Here is a 23962-nt window from a genome sequence, read left to right as displayed (position 1 = left end):
TCCTATTTCTCTGTCTTGCAGACAAAACTGCTCATTTTTTTTCAATTCAACCTATCGATATCTTAAAATTTAGAGAGAGATTGAGGAGAGTTTGTTTTTACAAATGCCCGCTCGAGCTTATATTTGACATTTCGCGAGCATTTTTTAACAAAAGGGGCAATTTTCAAGATTTTTTACAAAAAATAGATAGAAAATGAAGCGTAAAAAGGTATTATGAAAATGATTCATAACTGTGCCTAGCCTTGAGACACGTTTTTAAATCACATCCAAGTTGCCGCTCTATTCAGAAATTCTCGTCTTATCTCGAGTACCTCTCGCACTCTCCTCGTGAAAATGCTCTCATTAGCTTACGACATTGCCGAATCTTATGAAAACTTTCTCTCGAGACCTTAAAAGCAAACGAATTGCAGTAAAAAGACAAATACCGATTGTTTTTTTTTCAATTTTATTATTGCTGAATTTCTGTTAAGAGTTTTTTCATTTTTCGAGCTTCAAAATTAATTTCTTGGTTCGATTGTTGATTTCTCTCGATATTTGATGGAATCCATTGGCAATGCGCCTCAATGAGCAAGTTCGAGCACTCACGCAGCATTTCTACAAGTTTCTGTTTCTCCTCGCAGTGTTTTGGATACTTTTGAATCTCTTCAAGCAACTTTTTTGCTTCTGCAAGATTTTTCTCCGAATTTTCCAAAATTGTTTGCCTCTCTCTATCTTGATTGATTCCGATTCTCCATAGAACGATCCAAATAAGCATCAAAACTAAATTTATAATTACGCTTTTCTGCATTTTTGCTAAAGAAATGAAGATTATATTCAAAAACGACTTGATGATCCATGTTTCAACCAGGCCTTTTGTCTAATTATCTCGTTTTATTGAGCTAGCCGAAGCTATTCATAACAAGACTGTTAATATGGGCTCAGGAACCTGTGCAGAAAATTTGAGTAAATGCCTTAAAAGTCTGATATGAAAAGCCGCGAAGAGAAAGCCCCTTTGCCAGAATTTGAAAATTGATGGCGAATGAAATTTTGAGGCTTTTTTAAGGGATCTTTGAAACCCTGACTCAGGTTTTTACACAGGCTGCCGAGCTCAGCGAAAATCCCGTTTCATCGGACTTACATAATCTATCACGAAAAGTATGGGTTGACGTGTCTTTCGATTCTAACGGGTGCGATAATCAGTTGTTGACAAGAGGTGCAATTACGCTTTTTGTCTGAGCCGCCTCGACCACATTTTTAGCGTCAGTTCCTGGACAACAGCTCCTTCGCATTCTTGGCGAGAACGCTTGAAATTTCTTTAACGATAAAACTCTACTTTGGACACGTGACACTCGCGAAGTAAATATTTGCGATCACTTCAGAAAGAGAGTTTCCTATCTTGTTCTTTCCGGGGTCTAAGCACTTTAATCAAAAACCAACGAAGAAAAACAGTACTTGAAGTAGTTTTCCGAAAGAATTTGCGGTAGAAACGCATGTTGCGGTTTTTGTTAAGGGGGTACACCTAACAATTCATCTTTTTCCATAGTATTAATAGAATTGCATATTAACAAAGTGACACCGTTAAAAACACAAAAAACGACAAATTACCGCGTTCCAGAAACGATCGGAAAATAAGGGTCTCACTCAGTAAGTCATAAAAAGCAATTTTATTTTCCGAATTTCAAGATTCGTTAAAGCAAAAACATCGTCAGCGAAGAAAATTCAGAAGGGAACCATTTTACCAAACATCGCGGTTTTTGTACGTCATGAACCTGAACTCTTAGTTAATTTTAATCGAGAAATCGAAGCCTTTAAACTTGACCGAGAACCTCATGAATTGAATGTTTTTCTGGACCACGTGACGGTCCTTATTTTTCCAATCAAAAATAATAAGAGAAAAAAGCTGTGGAATCTTAAAAAGTCGAACTTGAGTTCAAAATCTTGATTTTTGCTGACACTGACGGAATCGAAAAACCGTTGTATCCGAATTTCGGAGATTATCGAGATCTTGAGGGCGAGATATCTTGAGGTGGGTAAGCGGGATTAAATGTGAGAGGATGACTTGACAATTTTTCAATTTCGGAGAGTTTAGAATTTTAATGACGAAAGACCGTTTTTTCGACTCGAGGAAATATCTCGGTCAACTCTGAAATACCGAGTATTCTTTCTTTTTATTTCAAACTAAATGGCGCAATTTTCTGTCCTCTTGGTCAATAAAGGAAAGGTCTTTCCGATAAGAAACCAAAGATTATTGATAAGATCCACGATGAACCCGATGGGAGTTGAATAAATTCGATAAATGCGGCATATCGAACCTCGTTACAAAAATGCGTCAATTTTCCCCCATCTTCCACGTCCCAATTCGGCAAAGAACACGACTTTTTGGTCGCCCGAGATAAACTCAATATGTTCTCCTCAAAACTCCGCAACACCTTCCATCTCGCCATTTTAAACAATATGTTGTTACGCGCCGCAAAAGACGATAAAAGCTCATTTAGAAAATTTTAAATTTTAAATTAAAATTTAAGCCGAACAGAGTACAAAAATTTTGATTCATACAGAGGAGGGGGATCTTTGTTGGCTTTTCTAAAATGAACTCAGAGTAACCACAAGGTTATTGTTAAAAAGTCAGATCGTTACTTACATTGTACCACATATTTCAACAAAGTTCTGTCAAAAAATGTTAACAACGGATTTGCGATTCTCAAACAGAATAGAAAGGGATGCTCAAGATCAGGGAAGATCTTCATGATTTAATTTTTTTTCGATATAGGCAAAAATATTTAAACCAACCCATGTCATTTTTATTCTTGTCAAACTTTATCCTGAATCTTTTTTATTTCAAAGACTCAGTTACGCCTTTTTCCTCGCAAAAATTCAAAACGAGAAGAGATCAAATCTAAGGAAAGAATAACTCAAAAATCGTTGTCTGAACTCTTTATGCTTACCTTCAATTTTTAACATTTTTCAGCAAAATCGTCAGAATCATGATCGCTCTCGACCAGGCTTGAGCGCCTAAGCCCGCGCGCGCCCTCAATCCCGCGTGGTCCGCGGTTTTTCCGCGCGCTATAAAAGCATCATCTTTCCGAAGATTCTCCAACAAACTAAATCAATAGTTTACAAAACTCAAAAAAACCTTTTTCGAGAGTAAATTTTCCAAATCACAAAACCAAAAAATGATGATCAAAACCGCCACTTTGATGACTCTCGCCGCCGGTGCCCCTGCCGAAGGAGAATTCGCTGCTGCCGAGAACAACAGACGATACAATCAGCTCATTAGCTGGATGGAGTTCTACAATCCCACTTTTGACGAGAGAGACTACTGGACTTACGGATGCCACTGTCTTATGCTAGGAAAGGGTTGACAAAAGATCCAAAGTTAAAATTTTATCAAAATTATGAGTTTTAAATCATGAAATTGAGCTTCAAAAAGAATAACTAAGTCGGCTTCTGATTGGCTAGAAGAAACTATAATTGACCCTTTAGCCAATCAAAATCCTAAAATTTCAATTTTATCATTTTTCTTATGCCAAACTCATTCGATCTCTTCTCAATCCCTCGACAAGGTGATCGACCAATGACCCAGCCCGGCAAGGGAACTCCCGTCGACGCTCTCGACACCACTTGCAAGGCCTACAAAGATTGCCTCAAGTGCGCTCGAGAAACCTACGGCGACATGTGCATCGGCGAGTTTGTCGAGTACAACTTCAACATCAGCAAGCAAAAGTGCCGAGACGACGCTGGCACTTGCGGTCGAGCCCTTTGCGAGTGCGACGCCATGTTCGCTAGGAACCACGTTGATGCCATCGCCGTCTACAACGAGGACTACCACATGTTCTACTCGACAACTGGTTGGGATGGAGAGAGCCAGTGCCTTTCTAGCACAGGAGGAGCTGTTGAGCCACAGGTTAGCTTCGAAATAATGGAATTGACAATTTTCTCTTGCTTTACAAATTTCAAACCCTGATTTCTAGTGCTGCGGAACACCAACCGGACCTGCCGCAATCTTCAACGCCCTTACTAAAGAATGCTGTGCCAACGGAACCATCAAGCCTCTTGGACAGTGCTAGTGCTAGAAAAGATAGATGCCAATTTTAATAATCAAAAGTATTAATGCAGCTAGCTTTTATTTTGAACACTATCAAGCACAAAGTTTTCGTATGCCCATAATATCAACAATCTACTTTGTAAATTCTTTCATAAATCAGAAAAAAATCAATTAAAAAAACACCCAACGCACATAAAAAAACACAAAATGTACAGTCGATTCGCCGCGAAGAGATGAGAAGAAATCTAATCAACTGGCCCGAGAAGAATGATGCTCAGCAAACGCGATGGATTTTTCTTTGTAAAACCAATTTTTAATAAAAAATCATAAAAATAGTTTGTTTCTTTTGTTTTGCAAAATTTCACTGAAAACAACAAGGACCCTAAGAGTTGTAAATTGAGGCAGGTCCGGTTGGAGTTGAGTAACACTAGAATAGATGATCATCATTGTCATGTCGTCTTTGACGGTTTATCGCAAATGTTTCCCTTAAAAATATTGCAATGACAGCCAAACGTGAAGTATTTTCTTTCGTCGAAGGAAGGGTTAAAGTTCAGCATCAATCGAATGAACTGAGGGTAAGGTCTAGTGTTTTCGACGATTGTGGACTCTTCGATAGCGGGGGCACCGGTGGTGAAGGTTGTCAAAATGGCAATTTTGATAATCACTATTAATTTTTTATATATATAATATATATATAATATTTTTATTAATTTGTCTGGGACTTTCTTGAAAACTTTAGCCTAGTAAAAATGCTCAAAATTTGTTGAAATTCAAAGAGAGGAGCATTATCGGATTAAAACATCACCCTGGATTCGAAAGCAGATCCGATAATTCAACCCCGTCCAGCGCGGCCCGGGGCGATCCCCGGCACTACTCGGACAAACTTTTTTTTCAAGTCGACCCTCTGACCACTTGTTAATTAAACCTAAACATGCTCGAGATCACTCGCCAGGAAGCATATCCGAGCTAGTCAAAAACCCTTTTCATGCTCAGAGAATGAGAGCAACGCCGAATTATAAAAGCAAAAGAGGCAAAAAGAAGCGATCACGATCGAAGTCAAGTTTTTTATGCTTTGGAAAATCGAGACCGCGGCTGGAAATTTTTGTCGCGACGATTTGTGTTTTTGTTTTGACGTTTTTTATAAAACTTGTTCACAATTTGGAGAAAGAATGGGCAGAGAAATGGTCAAGTTTGAATGGATATCTCGACAAACCGGAATCGCAGAGGCTTGTAAATGAGAATGATGACTATCAAGACATCAATTCTTTCAGGTTAGGGTTGACAAATGATAATTGAGGGTGATTATAAGTAAAAAAATAAAGATGATCGACCTTTTTTCTCTATAAAAATTCTCGTCAACCCTTTGTCAGATCTCAACAAAATGAAAACAAGAATGATCTTGGCCCATTTGGCCTTGAAAAAACATCAGATGTGCTAATGAACAAGCTGATAAGCCAGCAAGTTTCCCCAAAATTTCAAAAAGAGTCGGACGAAACCGTCGATTTCTCGAAAATTCATGAAAACTTCATCGATCAGAACATACAACTTCCCACTCCCAAGTTAGAACTACTATCTGCCAATTCAGAAACAAGGAAAATCGAAGCAGAAGAGGGTCGACAACCGGGCGAGAAAACAATAAGGTGAGGAGATGTTGCTTTTATCTGAAAATTAATCGCGGATTTCGGGGGTTTATTGGGAGAACATGCATTTTTTATTGAAAAGGGGGAACTTTGCGGGATAATATTGAAGAGTCAATTACGCAGGATATTTATCTTATCGAGTAGACTTTTTCTCGATATGCAAGGTAAGCTGTTGTAATGCAGGGTTTGAAATCTGAAAATTTTGCGTGAGCACGAGCACGCGTGAGTGTCAAGCCCCTTAAATTAAGAAATCAAGGAACGGGGCTGAGACGGCCCGAAGGGCCGTCAAGCCCCTTAAATTAAGAAATCAAGGAACGGGGCTGAGACTGCCCAAAAATCCCGCCAGCGCAACCCCAAGTTAGAACTGCTTATAAAATTTGCCAATTTGAGTCGTAAACGACTGTTAGCACGTCAAAATGTGAGCTATGAGCACGCGCTCACGTGCTCATGAGCACAGAATTTGCCCTTCCAGAGATCCATGAGCATGAGCTCGCGTGAGCACGACTGTGCTCTATAATTGGTGAGCATGAGCACGCGTGAGCACGAAGGGCGCAGAATTCTGTGTGCATGAGCACGCGTGAGCATGCTCATCGAGCTCACTCACGTGCTCACGTGCTCGTGAGCTCGTCAGATTTCAAACCCTGTTGTAATGTATTTTACCGGATTTCGCTTCGCCAAAATGACAAACCAAGATGCAAAAAACTGCACGATTAAACCCGCAAATGTTTTGTTCAATTGGCACAAAGACAGACTCAAAAATCTGAATTTTTTATTTGATTTAGGGGTTCCATGTCCTGTTGTTCGAATCCTTTGGGTTTCTAAAAGACACTCTTTTTTCTTATTTCATGACAGTATTTTTCTGTAAAAAGTTCATTGTGTCAATGAACTTGAGCATACGACCTAGTCTAGTGGAAATAACTCCTGTGTCTTTTTCTAATTTTCAAGTGCAGACAGCTTTGTCAATCGCGTTTTATCCAAGTAAAACAGTAGATTTGCGATTCTGTCCGCTCTCTTTTTAATATTCTCAATATTTCATTACAAGCTTTGTTGGACGAAGACCGCTAACTTTGTTATTTCATTTTCATCCTATCTTGAACTCAAAAGATGGGTTGTTGTATATATTTAATTTCTTGTTTGAAGCCTTCTGATCCCGATTAATGAGCGGGGAAATTCATCAACAATCATCCGAATGATCCAGCGCCAATGGTACAATTCGATTTTAAGCTCATGGAAGAATGAGAAGCCGAAGATAAACATTCGCTTTGTTCTGGCTTCACCTAGGAACAGATTCTTGAAAATTTTAATCCATAAAAATTAGAGTAATGACAGTTATATAACAATAATACCAAAAAGTGCTTTTCAATTTGCGTCGTATGTTTTGCGAACATCTACTTTTTTATCGAAGCATTCACTAGCATAACTATTTGGTTTCAATCAACTTAATAAAGAATCTGATGAGTGCTCAAAGTAAGGCCTCAACTCTCGATCGAAATTTCGGTGATCTTCGAGCGTCCAAGAAACGAATTCTTTCCAGTCTTCCTTTGGATATGCTGAAAAATGCAGAAATAGAAACGCAAGTTTCTCCAGTAGATATTCTCATTCTACTTCACAGCTCGTTCATTCTTCTCAATCAAGGAAACGGCTTTTTCTATTAGAATTTATGGCTTTTAAATGATGATTAATTTGGTTGAACTTTGTTGAACAAGAAAAAGAGGTATTACAGTTGAATTTTATTTTTTACAGTCTTTGATACAGTAGAAAAAGAGGATCGCTAATGGCTTTTCTTAAAAATATATAAGTGCGATAAGTCGCCCCTAATCTCGTTTACCAAAATCTATAAATCGCCCATTTTCTCAAAATGAAATAAAGCCGTTTCGACAGATGGCCTTAAGTTTCTGATGGAGAGCATCAATAAGGATAACACTGTGATTTGCCTGGGCACAGGAGCAATCCAATGCAAAGACGACTCAGTTGCTATTCATCGAAGTGTGGCGACGCTTACTTACGAACAAGCACTAATGCTTCTCAAGGAAAAGAAGCAAACAACGAAAATTGCTCCTTTCAAGGAAAATGTCAAGAACAAAATATTTTGTTGATTCTTCTCAAGTGCTAAAACGTGCAAAAAATAAAAGCAAACTTGGTTCTCCTTGAATTTATTTTTCATCGCGTCACTTGTTCTTGACAGTGAAAACAGCCGATCACTTCGTATTCTCTTGAAGGGCTTCGATCTGCATTTTTGGAATCGCTTTCTCAAGACGCTCCAGGACTAACATTTCCAACACGATACCTTGTTTCTTCAACTCCAGATTTTTCCACGATCCCTGAAATTCTTTCCGCCCCGGATTCCGGCGTCTGTAAATTTTCAACAAAACATCTTATTTTCGTCGTTTCCAGCACAAATTCAGCGGAAAATCGTGAAAAACTCCGCTCAAGTTTTCAATCCGACGGGCAGCTGTTTGTCGGTAGCTTCGAACTCGTCTTTTTAGCTGGAAAAGAACAAAAAGTCTCCGCTCAAGGTACACAGCTTATGACGGCAAATGTCAGCCGAGATTACCCTGGATTCGAGGAAAGGGACTACAATCTTGTCTACCGATTTTTCCGATGAATTATGAATCTTAATCCCTTGAAAGTCTGAAGCTATCTTTTCCGCGCTCAACTATGTCAAAGAAAACTGCCATTCAGACACGCTTGAAACCGTCACGATTCTCAGGGACACAATGAGACTGAATATCCGCCGCCTTTTTCGGGAAATCCTCGGCCCTGGGCTTCAACAAAATGACCTGGTCTGTCTGGAGTCGTTAGAAGAACCAGCGCTGCCAGAATATTTTGATCGAAGGAGGGTTCATTTTAGAGGAGAGATTACTTCTGACGCGAATTCGATACGTCTTAATCCTATTAATATTTGGGCATCAGCTGACTCGTCGCGATAATAGATGAACATACTGAGATGTGTTCTTGACGCTCACGAATACATTAAAATTTTTTGATGACTGGATGATAATTCGATGCATATGTAGAATATGTATTAAGTCGTGTACTTCGTTTTGAAGAATAAATTCATTTTCTGAGTCCATTTAAATACATTGAATATTCAAATTCGATAAATAGAAAGGTTCATGTTCAATTCATCGTTATTTTTTGACCAATAATCAGGTTCAAACTCGACAGCTCTGACCGGTATTTTCCAAAAAAATTTTCTAAAATTTCTCAAAATGAACTCAAATAGCTCCTTTATTTGGGGCTCCAACTGGCCGAATCCGTCCCTTGCGCTTCCAGCCTCGTGCAGTACTCTTTCTTTCTCAATTTCTTCAAAAACTGCGGAATCGTTCGTTTTGAAACGCGCGCAATTATCGCCAACTCAAGTTCATCATTCTGCAAAATTCTTGACCGGGATTATGCGACATCTCATTTCTGTTCAAAATATTACTGAGCTGTCAATTTCTCGAGTCGACCCGGTTTTCAGAGCTCAGAGCAACTTTGGAGAGCCGAAAATCGACGAACAAACACTTTTTATATCTTGAAATTTTTATTTATTCACTGTAAAAATACGCTGTTTCTTTTCCCCCGTTGTCTGTCACTTTTACCAAGAAATATAGTTGAATATTCTTCTTTGTTATTTTCTGGCAGAAAAGCGATAACGTGGATAATGCACGCCGACGTTCTTTAGCGCCACTTTGCGGACATGTATATTTGACGCTTTCGATATATTTAAGGCACTCGCTTACTTGAATTGGCGTAATCGAGTTTCCCACATAAGAATTGAAAAAAAACAAAGAAATTATGAAAAGTTTTGTCTTTTTTCTTCCTTTATTCATTGCATCACCGGTAAGATAATTTTATCGATGATTTAAAAATTGTTGATTACAAAATAAAGTGTTAATTTTTTCTTTCAATATAAAAAGAAAAAATAATTTCTTAGTTGAAAAATTTTGAGATTAAAAAAAATATGATGATTGAAATTTATTTTTGGGACGCGTTTCGGTCTCAGTGGACCTTCGTCAGCCCTAAGTACAGATTTTAAATGAAAGTTCAAAAACAGGAAAAACAGTCTCTCACCTAGAGTGGACAATTTCGAATGAAGGCAGAGATTGAAAACATAAAAAAAAATAGTTTTTAAATAAGATAAATTATTTTGATATTTAAGATACATAAAAATTTACATTGATGATGAAGACCTGAGATTTTTACTCGGTAATTTAAAACATCCTTTAATGAGTAAGAAGGTCAATCTTACTGACAGACAATTACCGTTAGAAACAAAGAATAAATAATTCATCGAGTGCCGGTAATATTTTTTGATAGCAATACATGCAAAGAATGAGAAGATTCGAGTCGCCGATTAATATGTTCCTGTCAGACAGCGCAAAAAACGACGTCCCTTCTGATGCAGGCTGTAAGTTATCCGATCTTACTGTATCATCCTTATGCTCTTTTTCAGATTTTGGAGGACCCGCACCGATTGGCGATTCGGATAAATACAATGATTATATGCGGCTTTTCCAACTGAACTAGTTCCTTTTTTAATGTATTGAATAAACTGACGATGAAAAAAAAACTCGCCCGTGTTCCGAAATCCCCCTCAAAATGCGACCTGTCTCGTATAATGAGCAACAAAACTCATCATGAGTAAAAAAACTTGTCACGATTACCAAAATGTCACAAGTCATCTTGCCTAATCCTCAAGGACTATTTAACCAAGTCCGCCTTTCTCAGGCTTCAGAACTTCAAAACTTGTATAGAAAAAGAAAATGAAAATATCAATTTTTCTCTTCAGCTCCATTTTCGCTCGACCAAGTCGATATCGCGGCTCTAACAGGGCGGAAAACGCGATTCAAGAAGAAATAGACCTTCTAGACACCCCTTCAGACGCTTATCTCGAATATCTCCTCGCCCTCGATGCAATCAACAACGACTTCCCAAGCCAAGTCCCAATCAACGGCCGCGCCAACAACTTCAACCAGCCAAAGAACATCGGCTCTAGCTTTAACCTCCCAAGCAACCTGGACCTTTTCCTCGAGCAGAATCAGGAGTACTTCCAAAAGCCATCCTACCAAAATCAACAATTCTACAATAACTTCGACTCCCAAAATCGCCAGAATCGACGCTACTTGAACAGATTGAGCGATTTGGACGAGCTATTCCGCGACTATTAGGCATTTTTGATGGCGATTGACGGTAATTGACGGATTGTGACTGTATTTAACGGACAATTTTCAATATTTTTGAGCAATAAAAAGGGTTGATTAAAAATGTTTTCATTTATTATACAAGAAAAGTTGCAGGGCAGTGAAAAAAGCAGAAAACGAAGAGGATTCTAGGCATCATTTTTTCTAGGGCTGATAAACAGTTTGACTCCATTGTGTGGATTCATCGTCATCACCCTCGTCATATTGACATGATGGGCTGTATCCAATTTGAACTCGCATTTTTCTAGCAGCGTCGCAATCACAGTTCGCACTTGAGTAATTCCATATTTGTATCCAACGCATTTTCGCTGCCCGGCTGAAAAGGGGATGAAAGCATTTTTTGCGATATCGTTGTCCAAAAATCGTCGTGGATTGAACTTCTCTGGCTCGAAATAACTTGTCGGGTTCATGTGACTCTCCCAGATGCCGAGCATGAAAGTGGTTCCTTTAGGAGCAACGAGGCCATTTGGCATGGTGACGGAGCGCTTGAGCGTGCGGGGAACGATTTCTGGAGCGACGGAGTAGAATCGCTGAACCTCGGAAACGAAGGACGAAAGAAGGGACTCCTGCTGGACGTATGTTAAGATATCAATGCCAAGGGCTTTCTTCTGGTTGAACTCTTCCACCAGCTGTTTTTGCAGTTCCGGGTCCTTCGCCAATTCATAGAGAGCCCAAACAATCGATGATTTGTTGGTCTCGTGACCAGCCATGGTGAAGAGAAAAATATTCGCAGCGATCTCATCCCTTGTCATTTTTGTCTTCTTCTGGAGATAAAACGCCAGGTCGGAGATTTTCTTCGTGTTTGCGGCTTGATCCAAAATCTGATCGACCAAATTTCGAAGATTTTCAAAAGCGGCCTTTTCTTTTTGGCCCTTTTTCGAGAAGCGGCGGAGGAGGGGAATTTTGGCGAGGATGTCGCCTAGTGACTTGTCGAGCTTCATCGTCATCGAGACGGTGATAAAATCGTCGTTGAGTTGTTTCGATTCTTCTTCGGAAAGATCAAGCTCGATTCCAAGCAAGCTTGCCATCAAAGTTTTCAAAGTGAGTTCTTGAACGAGTTGGTCGACCAAAACTGATTTTCCTGACTTTCCAGCATCAAGAAGCTTCGTTGAAAGATCTTGAGCGCCGGAATAGAAGTATGAAGCGTATTTTTTGACCATGTCGTAGAAGCAAAAAGGCTCGAAGTGCTTTCGATCGGCTTTCCAATCTTTTCCTTCTTTGAAAAGGACGGAAGAGGTGAGATTGTTGAAGATTCGCTTGAAGTTTTGCGACTTTTCGACAAGCTCCGCGTCGAGATTGGTGAAGAATTGGACTATTTCGGGCGAGTAGATGACGAGCATTTTTCGGGAGAAAAATCGGATCACGTGGGCGCCTGTTTCAGTAATACATTTTCGTCGCCAGTCGAAGCCGGCGGAAGTTGAACCGCTTTCCCGGCTGAAGTCGATCAAGTGGCCGAAAATCAGCTTTTTGATCAAGGAATCGGACTTATTCCCGATTTCTGGAGTTTGGAAATTTTTGTAGAAGGCGGTTAACTCGCGGTTTTTCAAGGTGTTTTTTAGAAGAAGCAGCGCGAGAAGAAATATCGCCAAAAAGGCGAGAAAAAAGAAGTTTTGCATTTGGTTCTCTTTGTTGATTTCAGTTGATTTTTTTTTGAAAGATTGATGGATTCGGTAGACTGAAAGGAGATTTTATAGGGGAGGATTATACAGCCAAGGATTATTTGGGTCCCAGACTGGTGGATTGATGTTGGCACAGCTTGGGGTGCAGTCGTTTCCGGACGTGTTCTCAGGGAGAGAGTGGCTTTTCAGGGACAAATCTTTGCACTCGGATCTTTGAACTTGTCTGATTTCTTCTCGAAAACGATAAATATTTCGATAAACAGATTTATTCATTTTTGAAATCAAATTTCATTTTGTAGAGTGGAAAATAAAATCATCTGTTTACAACATAATTTATGTTACATAAAGCACTTCTTAAAGAAACAGAAAAAACTAAAATATTCCCGTCTCACAGTTCCGCCGCTTCTGGAAGTACACAATTAGCCTGGGTCTTTGCATCCATTCCTGTTTTTTTAATTAACAACATAATTACTAAATTTTTTTATTTCTAGAATCTGGGCTAGTGGAAAGGGGAAGTATCCCCCTGGGTTAGGTTAAGGGTTAGGGGGAGCTCGAATCATAACCCCCTACTACCTTCATTTTAGACTATGTCTTCCCTTGGTTATACTTTCCTGGAAATTTTGACATAAGAAGCCCTTCTCGATGCTTCGGCTTTCTTAATTCCTTTTCATCGAATCCGGTCCATAACACGTCATGTCATTGACTCTACTTTTGCCAGACATTTTTTCGAGCAATTTCGCACAGTCTCGCATCTATTTTCGGATTAGATCGCAGCTGAAAGCGCTTTTACGCGCGATAAGAGCAAAATTCCTTCCCAGCGAAATGATACATTGCCTAGGACCACCAGGACTATCCTAGACCAGACTGGAAACTTTTCTATTTGCATCAGATGGGCCCGAAGGTCGAGTAGATCAAAATTATTCTGACCCGCATTGCACCAGATCGCTCTCGTCTGGTCCCGCTAGCAACACCTGAACCGGATAACTTGATGGATAAGTTCGCTCCCAGCAGCGGCAACGCAGACAAATGCCATTGCAGTCAGAAATTTCAAAATAACAACTCAAGGAGAGACTCACTGAGACGTGAACTCATTGCGATCTGCAGCTGAGCGGACTTTGCTACTTACCATTTGCGTAGAAAAAACGACAATGTTTTCAAGGTTATTTTTAATTTGAAAATTTCAACATCTTTGAGACGGGGTCTTTCGTAATGAATTTACAGTCGAAAGTTTCGACTCGAAACAGATTAATTTGAATAGCCTAGATTTTCAAAGAAATTTCTTCGTCATTTCTTCGATCTTTTTTCTTTCCATAAGCTTGTTCGTAAAATTCCTCAGCTTGATCCTTTGAAATCATCATCGGCATCGCCAGCGTTTCTGGCAAGAAATATGCTATAAACAGTTAAAAAATCAGTAGAAGAAACAAAACAAGGAGAAAAACCAACTTACTCGATGCAATCAAAACCAGCCCAAAAACAGAAAACACGGCAAAAGGCAAATATGAAGCCGTCCGACTCAAATCAGCGATGAAAGGAGAAAGAACACCGCCAATTCTTCCACAAGCAGAAGCAGTCCCCACACCGATGCCTCTCATCGGAGTCGGGAAAAGCTCAGAAGCGTAAATGTACGCGACGCCAAAGCTAGCCGAAGCGCCGAGTTTTCCAGCAAAAGCGGAAGCAATCTTCATCATTTTCAATCCAACGAGGTCGCCAACCAGAGCAAGGAAGCAACCAGCTGTGGCAAAGGATACGATCCAAATATTTCCAAGTCTTCTTCCGAGCCAGGGCTTGTCGATGATGAAAGAAACGCATCCAAAGCCGAGAGATTCAGCGACACCATACATTAAATTTGTGTAGAGAATGTTTCCTCCGAGATCTTGGACGCCAAAAGTGAGCCTAAAAAAGAATAAAAAGATAAATTTAACCCTCAGTTTACCCGTAATATAGAGCGACCAGGCAAAACCAGAACAAGCAAATCGTCAGCGTCGTTCTTCTCATCCCGGATGTCTTGAGCAAATCAACTTGCGTGTATTTTTGACCAACATTCGCCGATTTCTGACAGTTCTTGATCTCAACCTCCAGCTTTTCCAGGAATTCATCATCGATTCCTTGCGCATTGACATTGTAAGAAATTTGATAGATCGTCTTTCGTGCTTCTTTAAATTTTCCGATTGAGTAGAGCCATGCCGCGGAATTTGGAAGCAGCCAAAAGAAAATTGTGATGAATGGAATCGGTGATAGAGAAAAGGCAATCTGCATTTCGCGCCAATCCTAGAATTTGCTGGAAAGAAGCATTCGCTCGATTCTACCTTGAAAATCATTCCGATAGGAGTGATGCACATAAATCCAAAAGTGAACATAACAGCCGCCCAATTTCCAACCCAAGTTCGATATTTTGGCCCTGCAAATAGCGATTGTCTTCTTGGCAAAAGGCACGATCTACTGACCTGTCATTTCGACGCAGTAAACAAAACAACTAGTCGCTTGTAACATCGAAAAGAACGCAGCTAAAAATCTCAGTCCCGCGTACATCCAGATTCCACTTGAAAATGCGATCGCTAAATTCACGACGACGCTTCCAATCTGGCCCATTAGACACGCCAATTTTCGTCCAAGGCGATCCATGATGATTCCGCCGATAAAAACGCCGGCAAACATTCCTGCCATAAAGGCACCAGTCAGTTTACTGTTTATATGAGCGCGGTCGCAGACGATGTTGAATTCTGTCGCAACGGTGTTTGTAAAGCCAGGAGATGATTTCTTCTCGAAGACGTTTTTTGAACAGGAGACAATTTTGCTCTCTGATAGATTTGCGAACTTGATGAAATTTCTAGCGCAAGCGAGAGCTTCAGTCTCGTCTGTCATCGGACATATTGATGGCCAATCAAGATTATACATTTGACAGCTTGGGTTATCCAATCCTTTTGTAAAAAACAGCCCGTCTTCATAAGATATTCTATGATGACCAGTGTCATTTTTGAATCTCCTGTCAATTTCGGTCTCGCACCGGTGCTCAGGCGTATACTTTTATAGCCGCTCGTTATTTGTCTTATCTTTTTATTTTAATGGCGCCATCTGATTTTTGATTTCTAGCGGCTTTCCTGAGTAAAAGTGCTTCCAACCTGGAAGAAACCGGAAGTGAACCAGCAATAGGCGGCCATCGTCGTCCACATGAATTGAAGCGGGCTGAATTGAGGCATCTTTCAAGGGGATACTTTAAATTTGAGGAGAAAGATCACATCTTTATTAATTAAATGGGTATCCTTTTTCCTTTTTGAACAAATAGTCATATCCCAAGTTTTCTTCCATTTCTTCCTTCTTCATCTTTTCTCTCTCTCTCTTTGCTTGAGTAAATTCTCAATTACGAAGAACAAAAAACGTAAGGGTAATAGTTTTTGACCCGTAAAAGGCGTAAAGTCTAAAAAGTGCCCGATCGTAAAAGCAAGTGGGTTTTTCCCCAAGTCGGACCTTGCCGGGAAAGGAACATTTTTCTAGAAGAAAGTACTCTTTTTGGAAGGGAAATAAATGTCTGGACGACCGTCCATATGATGGAGGAATCTTATGACTCAACCCTCGAGGCACAAAGGTATTTTGTTTAGTTGTGAGAAAGACACGTCTGTCCAACAAATTCGTCATAAAATACTGATGTAGGAAACCTGAGTCGACTTTGGACTTCTATCCGTGATTCAAAGACCGCAAAACCCCGGCATTAATAATTTCAAAAACACAGTTTCAGGAGAGGACGCCGCACTTCACCGAATAATCCTTTTTTCAATTATGAATGAAAGCTACAGAGTCTCATGTCAAATTAGCCAGAACACAGATTTTCACAAAAAAATGCGATTTAACCTTTTTCTTTGCCCATTGATTCTTGTCTCCGGAGAACTTTTCTCGAAAAAGTATTTTCATAATAAGTATCTTTATTCAAATTTCAGTTATTTAAAACATTTGGTGAAGCACGCATATCTCCATAAAGTAAAAACCCCTCACTTCGAGCCAGAAGAAGAGAAACATCAAGATATTATGCACAATTTTTTCGAACTCTACTTCAAATAAAAAAAGGAAGAAAAGAAAATTCGTCGAAATTTGGATTGCATTGAATGAAAAGAAAGAGATAAGAAAATTATATTTATTCTTCAAGAAAAATATCTTTTCGCCGTTTCGTTTTTCCATCAAGCTTCTCCACATAAAACAGCAACAGCATGACTTTCCCGTTGTTCCAAAAAGCACGCTCGTTTGGACCCTACTAGGCAAGGTGCGAAAATTATGCACGTGGGTTCCAATGCTTCATTTTGGAACCGCTCCTGACAAGTACTCGCCCTTGACCGAGTGGGTCTACCTGAGGGCCGCCGAAAACCGCCAAAAATAAAATAACCCTCGAGATTTCGTTTTATCTGACTCGAGCAGCGGTCCTTCGCGAAGCCCCGAGCCTAGAATTTTCACGAGTTCGGAGACGTCTGAAGGCTCCAACGGGTCTAAAAATAGATTAGTTCTTTTTTAGCCAAATTTTTTTTTATAAATTCTTAATCCTCTTGCTGTCAAATATAAACGGCTCAAAACCAAGTGTTTTCGTCTCCAAATACATGTCAGGTCGCGCCCTCTGTATGTTCCAATACAGACAGCTGTATTTATTATTTTGGGCCGCTCAAGATTTAAAATTACTCGGGTTCGACTTACTCCGATGCTCGTAAGTTCAGGATAAGCCTGACTTGTAAATCTTGGTTTCGAATAATTTTCATGTTCGGCGGGTTTTTATTTTACCTTCTCCAAAATTTTCGACGAGTTGCCGGAGCTGCCAAGTAGTGAAAAATGCATTCATGGTTGCTTCCTCTTCTTCGACCGGGCCATTCTGTTCAGCTAAAATTCATATTTTGAGAAAAAAAAATAAGAAAATTTCGTTCATTATTAAGACCAATCAGGGGTCTGCGTTCGAGTTGTAGGCCAATCAGATTTTAGAAAGAAAAGTATTCTTTTTAATTCGAATTATTTTTCGATATTCTTGTTTTTTTCTTCATAAAAACTTGTTTGATTGTTTCTTTTTTTCCTTGTTAACATAAAAACAGCAGATAAAACAACCAACAAACGGACATTATCATTTAAAAACCGATAAGAGTTTGAATTATTCGTTTCCCCAGATTCCAAGGAAAAGATGTTTTTTAGAAGTTAAAAACTGCTATTTCCGTTTCTATAAAAATCATGACCTACCTAGTTTGTTGAAAACGTGGCTCAATCTTTGGCGCTCGATTATCTTCTCATCTAAAGCATCTAATGACGGGTTCTTTTCGCGCTTCGTGTTCGGCATAACGCAACTCGAGCTTCTTTTAGTTACAAATCGTAACAACTTCACGATTTTCAAAAAAAATGAAAATGCTATTTTTGCGGTTTACGGGGGGCCGGGCATAAACAGTGTCTACGCCCTTAAAAAATCAAGCAAAAATCTTTAAGATTTAATAAGCCTAAAGCTTTAAGAGTATCAGCATCTCGATTTTCAGAATGAAAATCTGTTTGGCTTATCAGATTATCCCCGTCTAAGCTTGCAACCAAAAAAAGCGAAGAACCAAGGTTCATAAGTGGAAAGGGTTCATCAAGCGCTTATTATGGGATCAACAAATCAGCACGTTTAAATTTTTGAAAGGTGTTTCTTTGAACTAAATTCCTGTTCTTGTTCGTTCAAAATAACTCTCTCCGGTATCAGTTTTTTTAAAGAAAAACAGTTTGCATAAAATCTGTTCAACAGAAATTTCTTGAACAAACATTTGTTATTCTCAGGGGCACGCCTTGGCCTGATTATTTCAAATTTCCGTATTTTCCCGCCTTTTATTCTAGTTTTTTTGCGGATGGGAATGTGGGAGGAAAGTTGATAAGAAATGAATTCGCTAGAATTTTTGCAGGTGGCGGATTTCGCCTTTTTTGGGAAAAAATTTGAAAGGACGAAAGTTAAATATTTATTCTAATGAACGGCCAGCGCACAGATACAGTCTGTCGATGCTCGAGTCAAATCGGGAAAGATAAGGGACCCAGGCGTAAACATGCTTTCATCTTACAAACTACAGCTCTACTCATTTTTAGCAAGAAGAAATTTTTTTGGCGACAATTTTGACCGAAATTTTTTTTTCAAGTTCACGACCAATCAGATGGCAGCTTTCTGGCGATAGGCCAATCAGATGGGAAAAAGTTTGCTGCAAACAAGATCGAGTTCTAGGCTCATTCGTGACACCGAATCCGGCCACAAAATAGATTTCTTGATTCGTTTAATTGCTAGTGGTTCCAAAAATATTGGTTTTCAAGCAACGTTGGTTCAGTGGTAGAATTCTCGCCTGCCACGCGGGAGGCCCGGGTTCGATTCCCGGACGTTGCAAGTTTTGAACTTTTTTGAACCATTCCGAACACTAACCGATTTGCGACAAAACAAATTCTTTGCAAATTCTAGAGTAGGGTCAGGCATTTTCACGTGATCACCGCTGTACACGCTAATATTTTTTTGGGTGATAGCCTGGGGGGTACTGATCACAAAAAACATAGCGGCCCTCGCTTAACCCAAAAACGTACTATATATTTGAACCCATTTTCGGAAATTGCAATTTTTCATTGAAATAAGAATATTTTTGGTGTTTAAATTGTTTTTAAACGTGTCAAATTGAAAATTATTCTATAAAAATATCTTTTTAACCCATAGTCGAAGGTTTAAATTTAACCCTTTTTAGTGAACTCCGATTTTTCATAAAAAAAATTGTAATTTTAATCTAAAATTCGGGCCGTCTCAGCCCCGTCCCTTGATTTTTTAATTTAAGGGGCTTGACGGCCCTTCGGGCCGTCTCAGCCCCGTCCCTTGATTTTTTAATTTAATGGGCTTGACGGCCCTTCGGGCCGTCTCAGCCCCGTCCCTTGATTTTTTAATTTAAGGGGCTTGACGGCCCTTCGGGCCGTCTCAGCCCCGTCCCTTGATTTTTTAATTTAAGGGGCTTGACGGCCCTTCGGGCCGTCTCAGCCCCGTCCCTTGATTTTTTAATTTAAGGGGCTTGACGGCCCTTCGGGCCGTCTCAGCCCCGTCCCTTGATTTTTTAATTTAAGGGGCTTGACGGTCTTTCGGGCCGTCTCAGCCCCGTCCCTTGATTTTTTAATTTAAGGGGCTTGACGGCCCTTCGGGCCGTCTCAGCCCCGTCCCTTGATTTTTTTAATTTATGGGGCTTGACGGCCCTTCGGGCCGTCTCAGCCCCGTCCCTTGATTTTTTAATTTAAGGGGCTTGACGGCCCTTCGGGCCGTCTCAGCCCCGTCCCTTGATTTTTTAATTTAAGGGGCTTGACGGCCCTTCGGGCCGTCTCAGCCCCGTCCCTTGATTTTAATTTAAGGGGCTTGACGGCCCTTCGGGCCGTCTCAGCCCCGTCCCTTGATTTTTAATTTAAGGGGCTTGACGGCCCTTCGGGCCGTCTCAGCCCCGTCCCTTGATTTTTTAATTTAAGGGGCTTGACGGCCCTTCGGGCCGTCTCAGCCCCGTCCCTTGATTTTTTAATTTATGGGGCTTGACGGCCCTTCGGGCCGTCTCAGCCCCGTCCCTTGATTTTTTAATTTAAGGGGCTTGACGGCCCTTCGGGCCGTCTCAGCCCCGTCCCTTGATTTTTTAATTTAAAGGGCTTGACGGCCCTTCGGGCCGTCTCAGCCCCGTCCCTTGATTTTTTAATTTAAGGGGCTTGACGGCCCTTCGGGCCGTCTCAGCCCCGTCCCTTGATTTTTTAATTTAAGGGGCTTGACGGCCCTTCGGGCCGTCTCAGCCCCGTCCCTTGATTTTTAATTTAAGGGGCTTGACCCCTTCGGGCCGTCTCAGCCCCGTTTGATTTTTTAATTTAAGGGGCTTGACGGCCCTTCGGGCCGTCTCAGCCCCGTCCCTTGATTTTTTAATTTAAGGGGCTTGACGGCCCTTCGGGCCGTCTCAGCCCCGTCCCTTGATTTTTTAATTTAAGGGGCTTGACGGCCCTTCGGGCCGTCTCAGCCCCGTCCCTTGATTTTTTAATTTAAGGGGCTTGACGGCCCTTCGGGCCGTCTCAGCCCCGTCCCTTGATTTTTTAATTTAAGGGGCTTGACGGCCCTTCGGGCCGTCTCAGCCCCGTCCCTTGATTTTTTAATTTAAGGGGCTTGACGGCCCTTCGGGCCGTCTCAGCCCCGTCCCTTGATTTTTTAATTTAAGGGGCTTGACGGCCCTTCGGGCCGTCTCAGCCCCGTCCCTTGATTTTTTAATTTAAGGGGCTTGACGGCCCTTCGGGCCGTCTCAGCCCCGTCCCTTGATTTTTTAATTTAAGGGGCTTGACGGCCCTTCGGGCCGTCTCAGCCCCGTCCCTTGATTTTTTAATTTAAGGGGCTTGACGGCCCTTCGGGCCGTCTCAGCCCCGTCCCTTGATTTTTTAATTTAAGGGGCTTGACGGCCCTTCGGGCCGTCTCAGCCCCGTCCCTTGATTTTTTAATTTAAGGGGCTTGACGGCCCTTCGGGCCGTCTCAGCCCCGTCCCTTGATTTTTTAATTTAAGGGGCTTGACGGCCCTTCGGGCCGTCTCAGCCCCGTCCCTTGATTTTTTAATTTAAGGGGCTTGACGGCCCTTCGGGCCGTCTCAGCCCCGTCCCTTGATTTTTTAATTTAAGGGGCTTGACGGCCCTTCGGGCCGTCTCAGCCCCGTCCCTTGATTTTTAATTTAAGGGGCTTGACGGCCCTTCGGGCCGTCTCAGCCCCGTCCCTTGATTTTTAATTTAAGGGGCTTGACGGCCCTTCGGGCCGTCTCAGCCCCGTCCCTTGATTTTTTAATTTAAGGGGCTTGACGGCCCTTCGGGCCGTCTCAGCCCCGTCCCTTGATTTTTTAATTTAAGGGGCTTGACGGCCCTTCGGGCCGTCTCAGCCCCGTCCCTTGATTTTTTAATTTAAGGGGCTTGACGGCCCTTCGGGCCGTCTCAGCCCCGTCCCTTGATTTTTTAATTTAAGGGGCTTGACGGCCCTTCGGGCCGTCTCAGCCCCGTCCCTTGATTTTTTAATTTAAGGGGCTTGACAAAGGCTTGGAACACTGACTTGATCAATCTTAGTTATGTCCCCAACCCCACCCACTCCCATTGTTATAAAAATTCTAATTTTTCTTGTTTTTTGCTTAATTATGGTGTCTTTCATCGATTAAACTCGATTTTCTCCCGTGGCAACCCCAGTTCAATTATTTAGTTTCCATTATAAGATTAATTTAAACTTATCAAAATAATTATTTGTTTGTTTTGTACGTATAAAATCGAGTTAAAATACTTTTTTTCCTTTAAAATGGCCAAAAACGAGTAAAACAGAAAACGGGTTAAAATTGTTAAGGTGTTTTTGGGTTAAGCGAGGGCCGCTATGTTTTTTGTGATCAGTACCCCCCAGGCTACTACCCAAAAAAAATTTAGCGTGTACAGCGGTGATCACGTGAAAATGCCTGACCCTATTCTAGAGCTTTGTCTCAAATAGAAAAAACCACGTTCTAGTGACAAAAGACTGATGGGAAAAGCCGCAAGATAAAAAGCAGAACTGCTGTTTAAAAAGAAAGTATAGCAAGTATTCTCGATCGCTATCGGCTTTTGGTACAGCTAAGCGGGGAATTTCTGACGGAGAAAACCGATAACAACATTTTATCAACCAAAAGATAACAGTTACGAAATATGCAAAGCAGCGGGTGTTTACCGTATCATTTTTTCTGATTAGAAAATGTATTTTTACCGTCTTTTTCTTCTTGTTTTCTCTCTTCCATGATTTTTGAAATTTGAAATTTTAAAGTGCGAAAAATTTCGATTCACTGAGTTTCGCTCTGAGAGGAAAAGAGATAAGCTTATTTGTTCCGCGGAAAGAAGAAGGAACAAATTCGAAATGAAATTTTTATTGCGATCAAGCTGTTTAAATTTGAGGCCATAAATTGCCAGAATTCAGATGCAGCATCTGAGATGCTCCTTACTTGGCTTTTTGAGTATACGCGCTTGTAGATAAAATTGCCATATTCACGAGAAATGCAAAAACAACAAAAATAGACATCGTCGGTTTTCCAATGAAAATGCCACTTGGCTAATCTCGGCCACGTTCAGCCGAAGCCATCGACGGCCACTTCAGCTAAACGCAGATTTGAAGCGATTTTGTTCCATTTTCGCACATTTCGCTGAATCAAAAATTAAATCCTCAGCCTTAGAGACTTTGGCTGATAAACGCCAGCTGTTTTTAATGCAACGTTTCTTTTTGGCTGGTGTCAATTTGAACAGTAAGATTCAGCTTTCAAGCAGCCATGGTTCCATTGGTTCATAATTATTAATGGTTTCATTCAGGTTTAATCTACAAGCAACGTTGGTTCAGTGGTAGAATTCTCGCCTGCCACGCGGGAGGCCCGGGTTCGATTCCCGGACGTTGCAAGTTTTGAAATTTTTCGAACCATTTTGAACCAATTAATTTAATCATCTTTCCTCAGGAAAGTTTCCTGGTTCTATAAAGGGATGCAATAGACTTGATATCAGTAAGAACGATTTGATGCGCGATAAAAGTCGCAAAATAAGTTGGTTCAAAAAGGTTCGAAAAAAGCTCAAAACTTGCAACGTCCGGGAATCGAACCCGGGCCTCCCGCGTGGCAGGCGAGAATTCTACCACTGAACCAACGTTGCTTGGAGAACCAACCGGCAAAGGCTCTGAATGTCCGGTCGCGAAAATTTTGGCTCGAAGAAAATTAATCTGAAAAAGCCTCGTTCTTATAGCTAAATAGCCGCTTATCACTGTTCACCTGAAGCAATCTATGCAGGCTGCATTTAATAATAATTATGATTTGATTCGTAATTTATTTGGGATACGCGTTTCGGCGACTATGGTGCCTTCATCAGTCCCTAGTACAGATATAAATTTCACAGCTCAGAAAAAAGAAAGAATACTCTCACCTAGAGTTGGACAATTTCGAATGAGATAGAAAGTTGAAAACAAAAGATGAAAACTCGCTTTCGCGGCAGATGTAATGGAGCGCCAGAGAAAGCGAGTTTCAAATGCTCCATTACAGAAATTTAACTTCAGCGAACTTGATCTGCTTATTTAAGCTTGGATCTTTTAATTTGATTGAAAACGCTTCACATAGAGTACGGTCTTTGTAGTACGGTTGATTGGAGATAACAGAAACGAGTTTGTGTTTGAAGCAGAAATTTGTTTTAATTTTAGCTCTAGAAGTCGTAGGTTTGTATTTAGGAGTGTCTGGCTCACTTAAATATTTGTCAAAGAGTTCCCTGAATTTTGGACACCTCAAAGTGTGGAAGAACATAGGGCTACGGTATCTGGGTTCGAAATGCTCCTGGATTCTTGTTCCGAGCTGCCTCTTTGTTTCCCCCTGATAATCATTTTTGCCACAAGGGCATTTATAGTGGTAAACAACCCCACTCTTTTGCTCAATCGGGACTGGACGCTTCCAGGTTGGATGCAGACATTGTTCTATTCTCACTGTTTTCCAGCAGAGTCTAAGAAAGAATTTTGGAGTTACT

General features: G+C 40.8%; 4 protein-coding genes, 2 long non-coding RNA genes and 3 other non-coding genes across 10 annotated transcripts; 5 read left to right on the top strand and 4 right to left on the bottom strand.

Moving 5' to 3' along the window:
• Positions 1 to 3067: 3067 nt before the first annotated feature.
• Positions 3068 to 4359, top strand: LOC145696759 (acidic phospholipase A2-like). The gene is made up of 2 exons (XM_081773845.1): positions 3068 to 3883; positions 3951 to 4359. Exons 1-2 carry the CDS (start codon positions 3503 to 3505, stop codon positions 4044 to 4046), a joined length of 477 nt encoding a protein of 158 aa, XP_081629971.1. The 5' UTR covers positions 3068 to 3502; the 3' UTR covers positions 4047 to 4359.
• A 573-nt stretch (positions 4360 to 4932) lies between these two features.
• Positions 4933 to 6939, top strand: LOC145699758 (uncharacterized). Its single transcript, XR_014134074.1, has 3 exons — positions 4933 to 5295; positions 5395 to 5664; positions 6805 to 6939. It is a non-coding gene; the product is annotated as an uncharacterized LOC145699758 (long non-coding RNA).
• A 2468-nt stretch (positions 6940 to 9407) lies between these two features.
• LOC145700416 (uncharacterized) lies at positions 9408 to 10217 on the top strand. The gene is made up of 3 exons (XR_014134205.1): positions 9408 to 9489; positions 9967 to 10057; positions 10103 to 10217. It is a non-coding gene; the product is annotated as an uncharacterized LOC145700416 (long non-coding RNA).
• A 761-nt stretch (positions 10218 to 10978) lies between these two features.
• On the bottom strand, positions 10979 to 12466 carry LOC145697597 (cytochrome P450 4A24-like). The gene has a single exon (XM_081774817.1). The coding sequence runs from the start codon at positions 12464 to 12466 to the stop codon at positions 10979 to 10981; it is 1488 nt and encodes a 495-aa protein (XP_081630943.1).
• Positions 12467 to 13628: 1162 nt separating this feature from the next.
• On the bottom strand, positions 13629 to 15688 carry LOC145700242 (organic cation transporter protein-like). The gene is made up of 5 exons (XM_081777493.1): positions 14914 to 15688; positions 14776 to 14867; positions 14403 to 14737; positions 13917 to 14362; positions 13629 to 13859 (listed from the first exon to the last, which is right to left on the bottom strand). The coding sequence occupies exons 1-5, from the start codon at positions 15362 to 15364 to the stop codon at positions 13729 to 13731; spliced, it is 1455 nt and encodes a 484-aa protein (XP_081633619.1). The 5' UTR covers positions 15365 to 15688; the 3' UTR covers positions 13629 to 13728.
• An 881-nt stretch (positions 15689 to 16569) lies between these two features.
• Positions 16570 to 22288, bottom strand: LOC145699490 (uncharacterized). Of its 2 annotated transcripts, XM_081776764.1 has the most exons (6): positions 22185 to 22288; positions 17672 to 17722; positions 17228 to 17323; positions 16897 to 16941; positions 16773 to 16801; positions 16570 to 16674 (listed from the first exon to the last, which is right to left on the bottom strand). In XM_081776764.1, exons 1-6 carry the CDS (start codon positions 22213 to 22215, stop codon positions 16639 to 16641), a joined length of 288 nt encoding a protein of 95 aa, XP_081632890.1. In that variant the 5' UTR covers positions 22216 to 22288; the 3' UTR covers positions 16570 to 16638. The 2 variants fall into 2 exon arrangements, with proteins under 2 accessions (XP_081632890.1, XP_081632889.1); XM_081776763.1 differs by lacking the exon at positions 22185 to 22288 and having other exon boundaries at positions 17672 to 17854.
• On the top strand, positions 18754 to 18824 carry TRNAG-GCC (transfer RNA glycine (anticodon GCC)). Its single transcript has one exon. It is a non-coding gene; the product is annotated as a tRNA-Gly (tRNA).
• Positions 22289 to 22790: 502 nt separating the features above from the next.
• Positions 22791 to 22861, top strand: TRNAG-GCC (transfer RNA glycine (anticodon GCC)). Its single transcript has one exon. It is a non-coding gene; the product is annotated as a tRNA-Gly (tRNA).
• A 175-nt stretch (positions 22862 to 23036) lies between these two features.
• TRNAG-GCC (transfer RNA glycine (anticodon GCC)) lies at positions 23037 to 23107 on the bottom strand. The gene has a single exon. It is a non-coding gene; the product is annotated as a tRNA-Gly (tRNA).
• Between the last annotated feature and the right edge of the window lie 855 nt (positions 23108 to 23962).

This window comes from Oikopleura dioica, chromosome 2, assembly GCF_907165135.1.
Source record: "Oikopleura dioica chromosome 2, OKI2018_I68_1.0, whole genome shotgun sequence".
In the NCBI taxonomy this organism is placed as follows: domain Eukaryota; kingdom Metazoa; phylum Chordata; class Appendicularia; order Copelata; family Oikopleuridae; genus Oikopleura; species Oikopleura dioica.
This window is presented reverse-complemented; position numbering and strand designations above follow the sequence as displayed.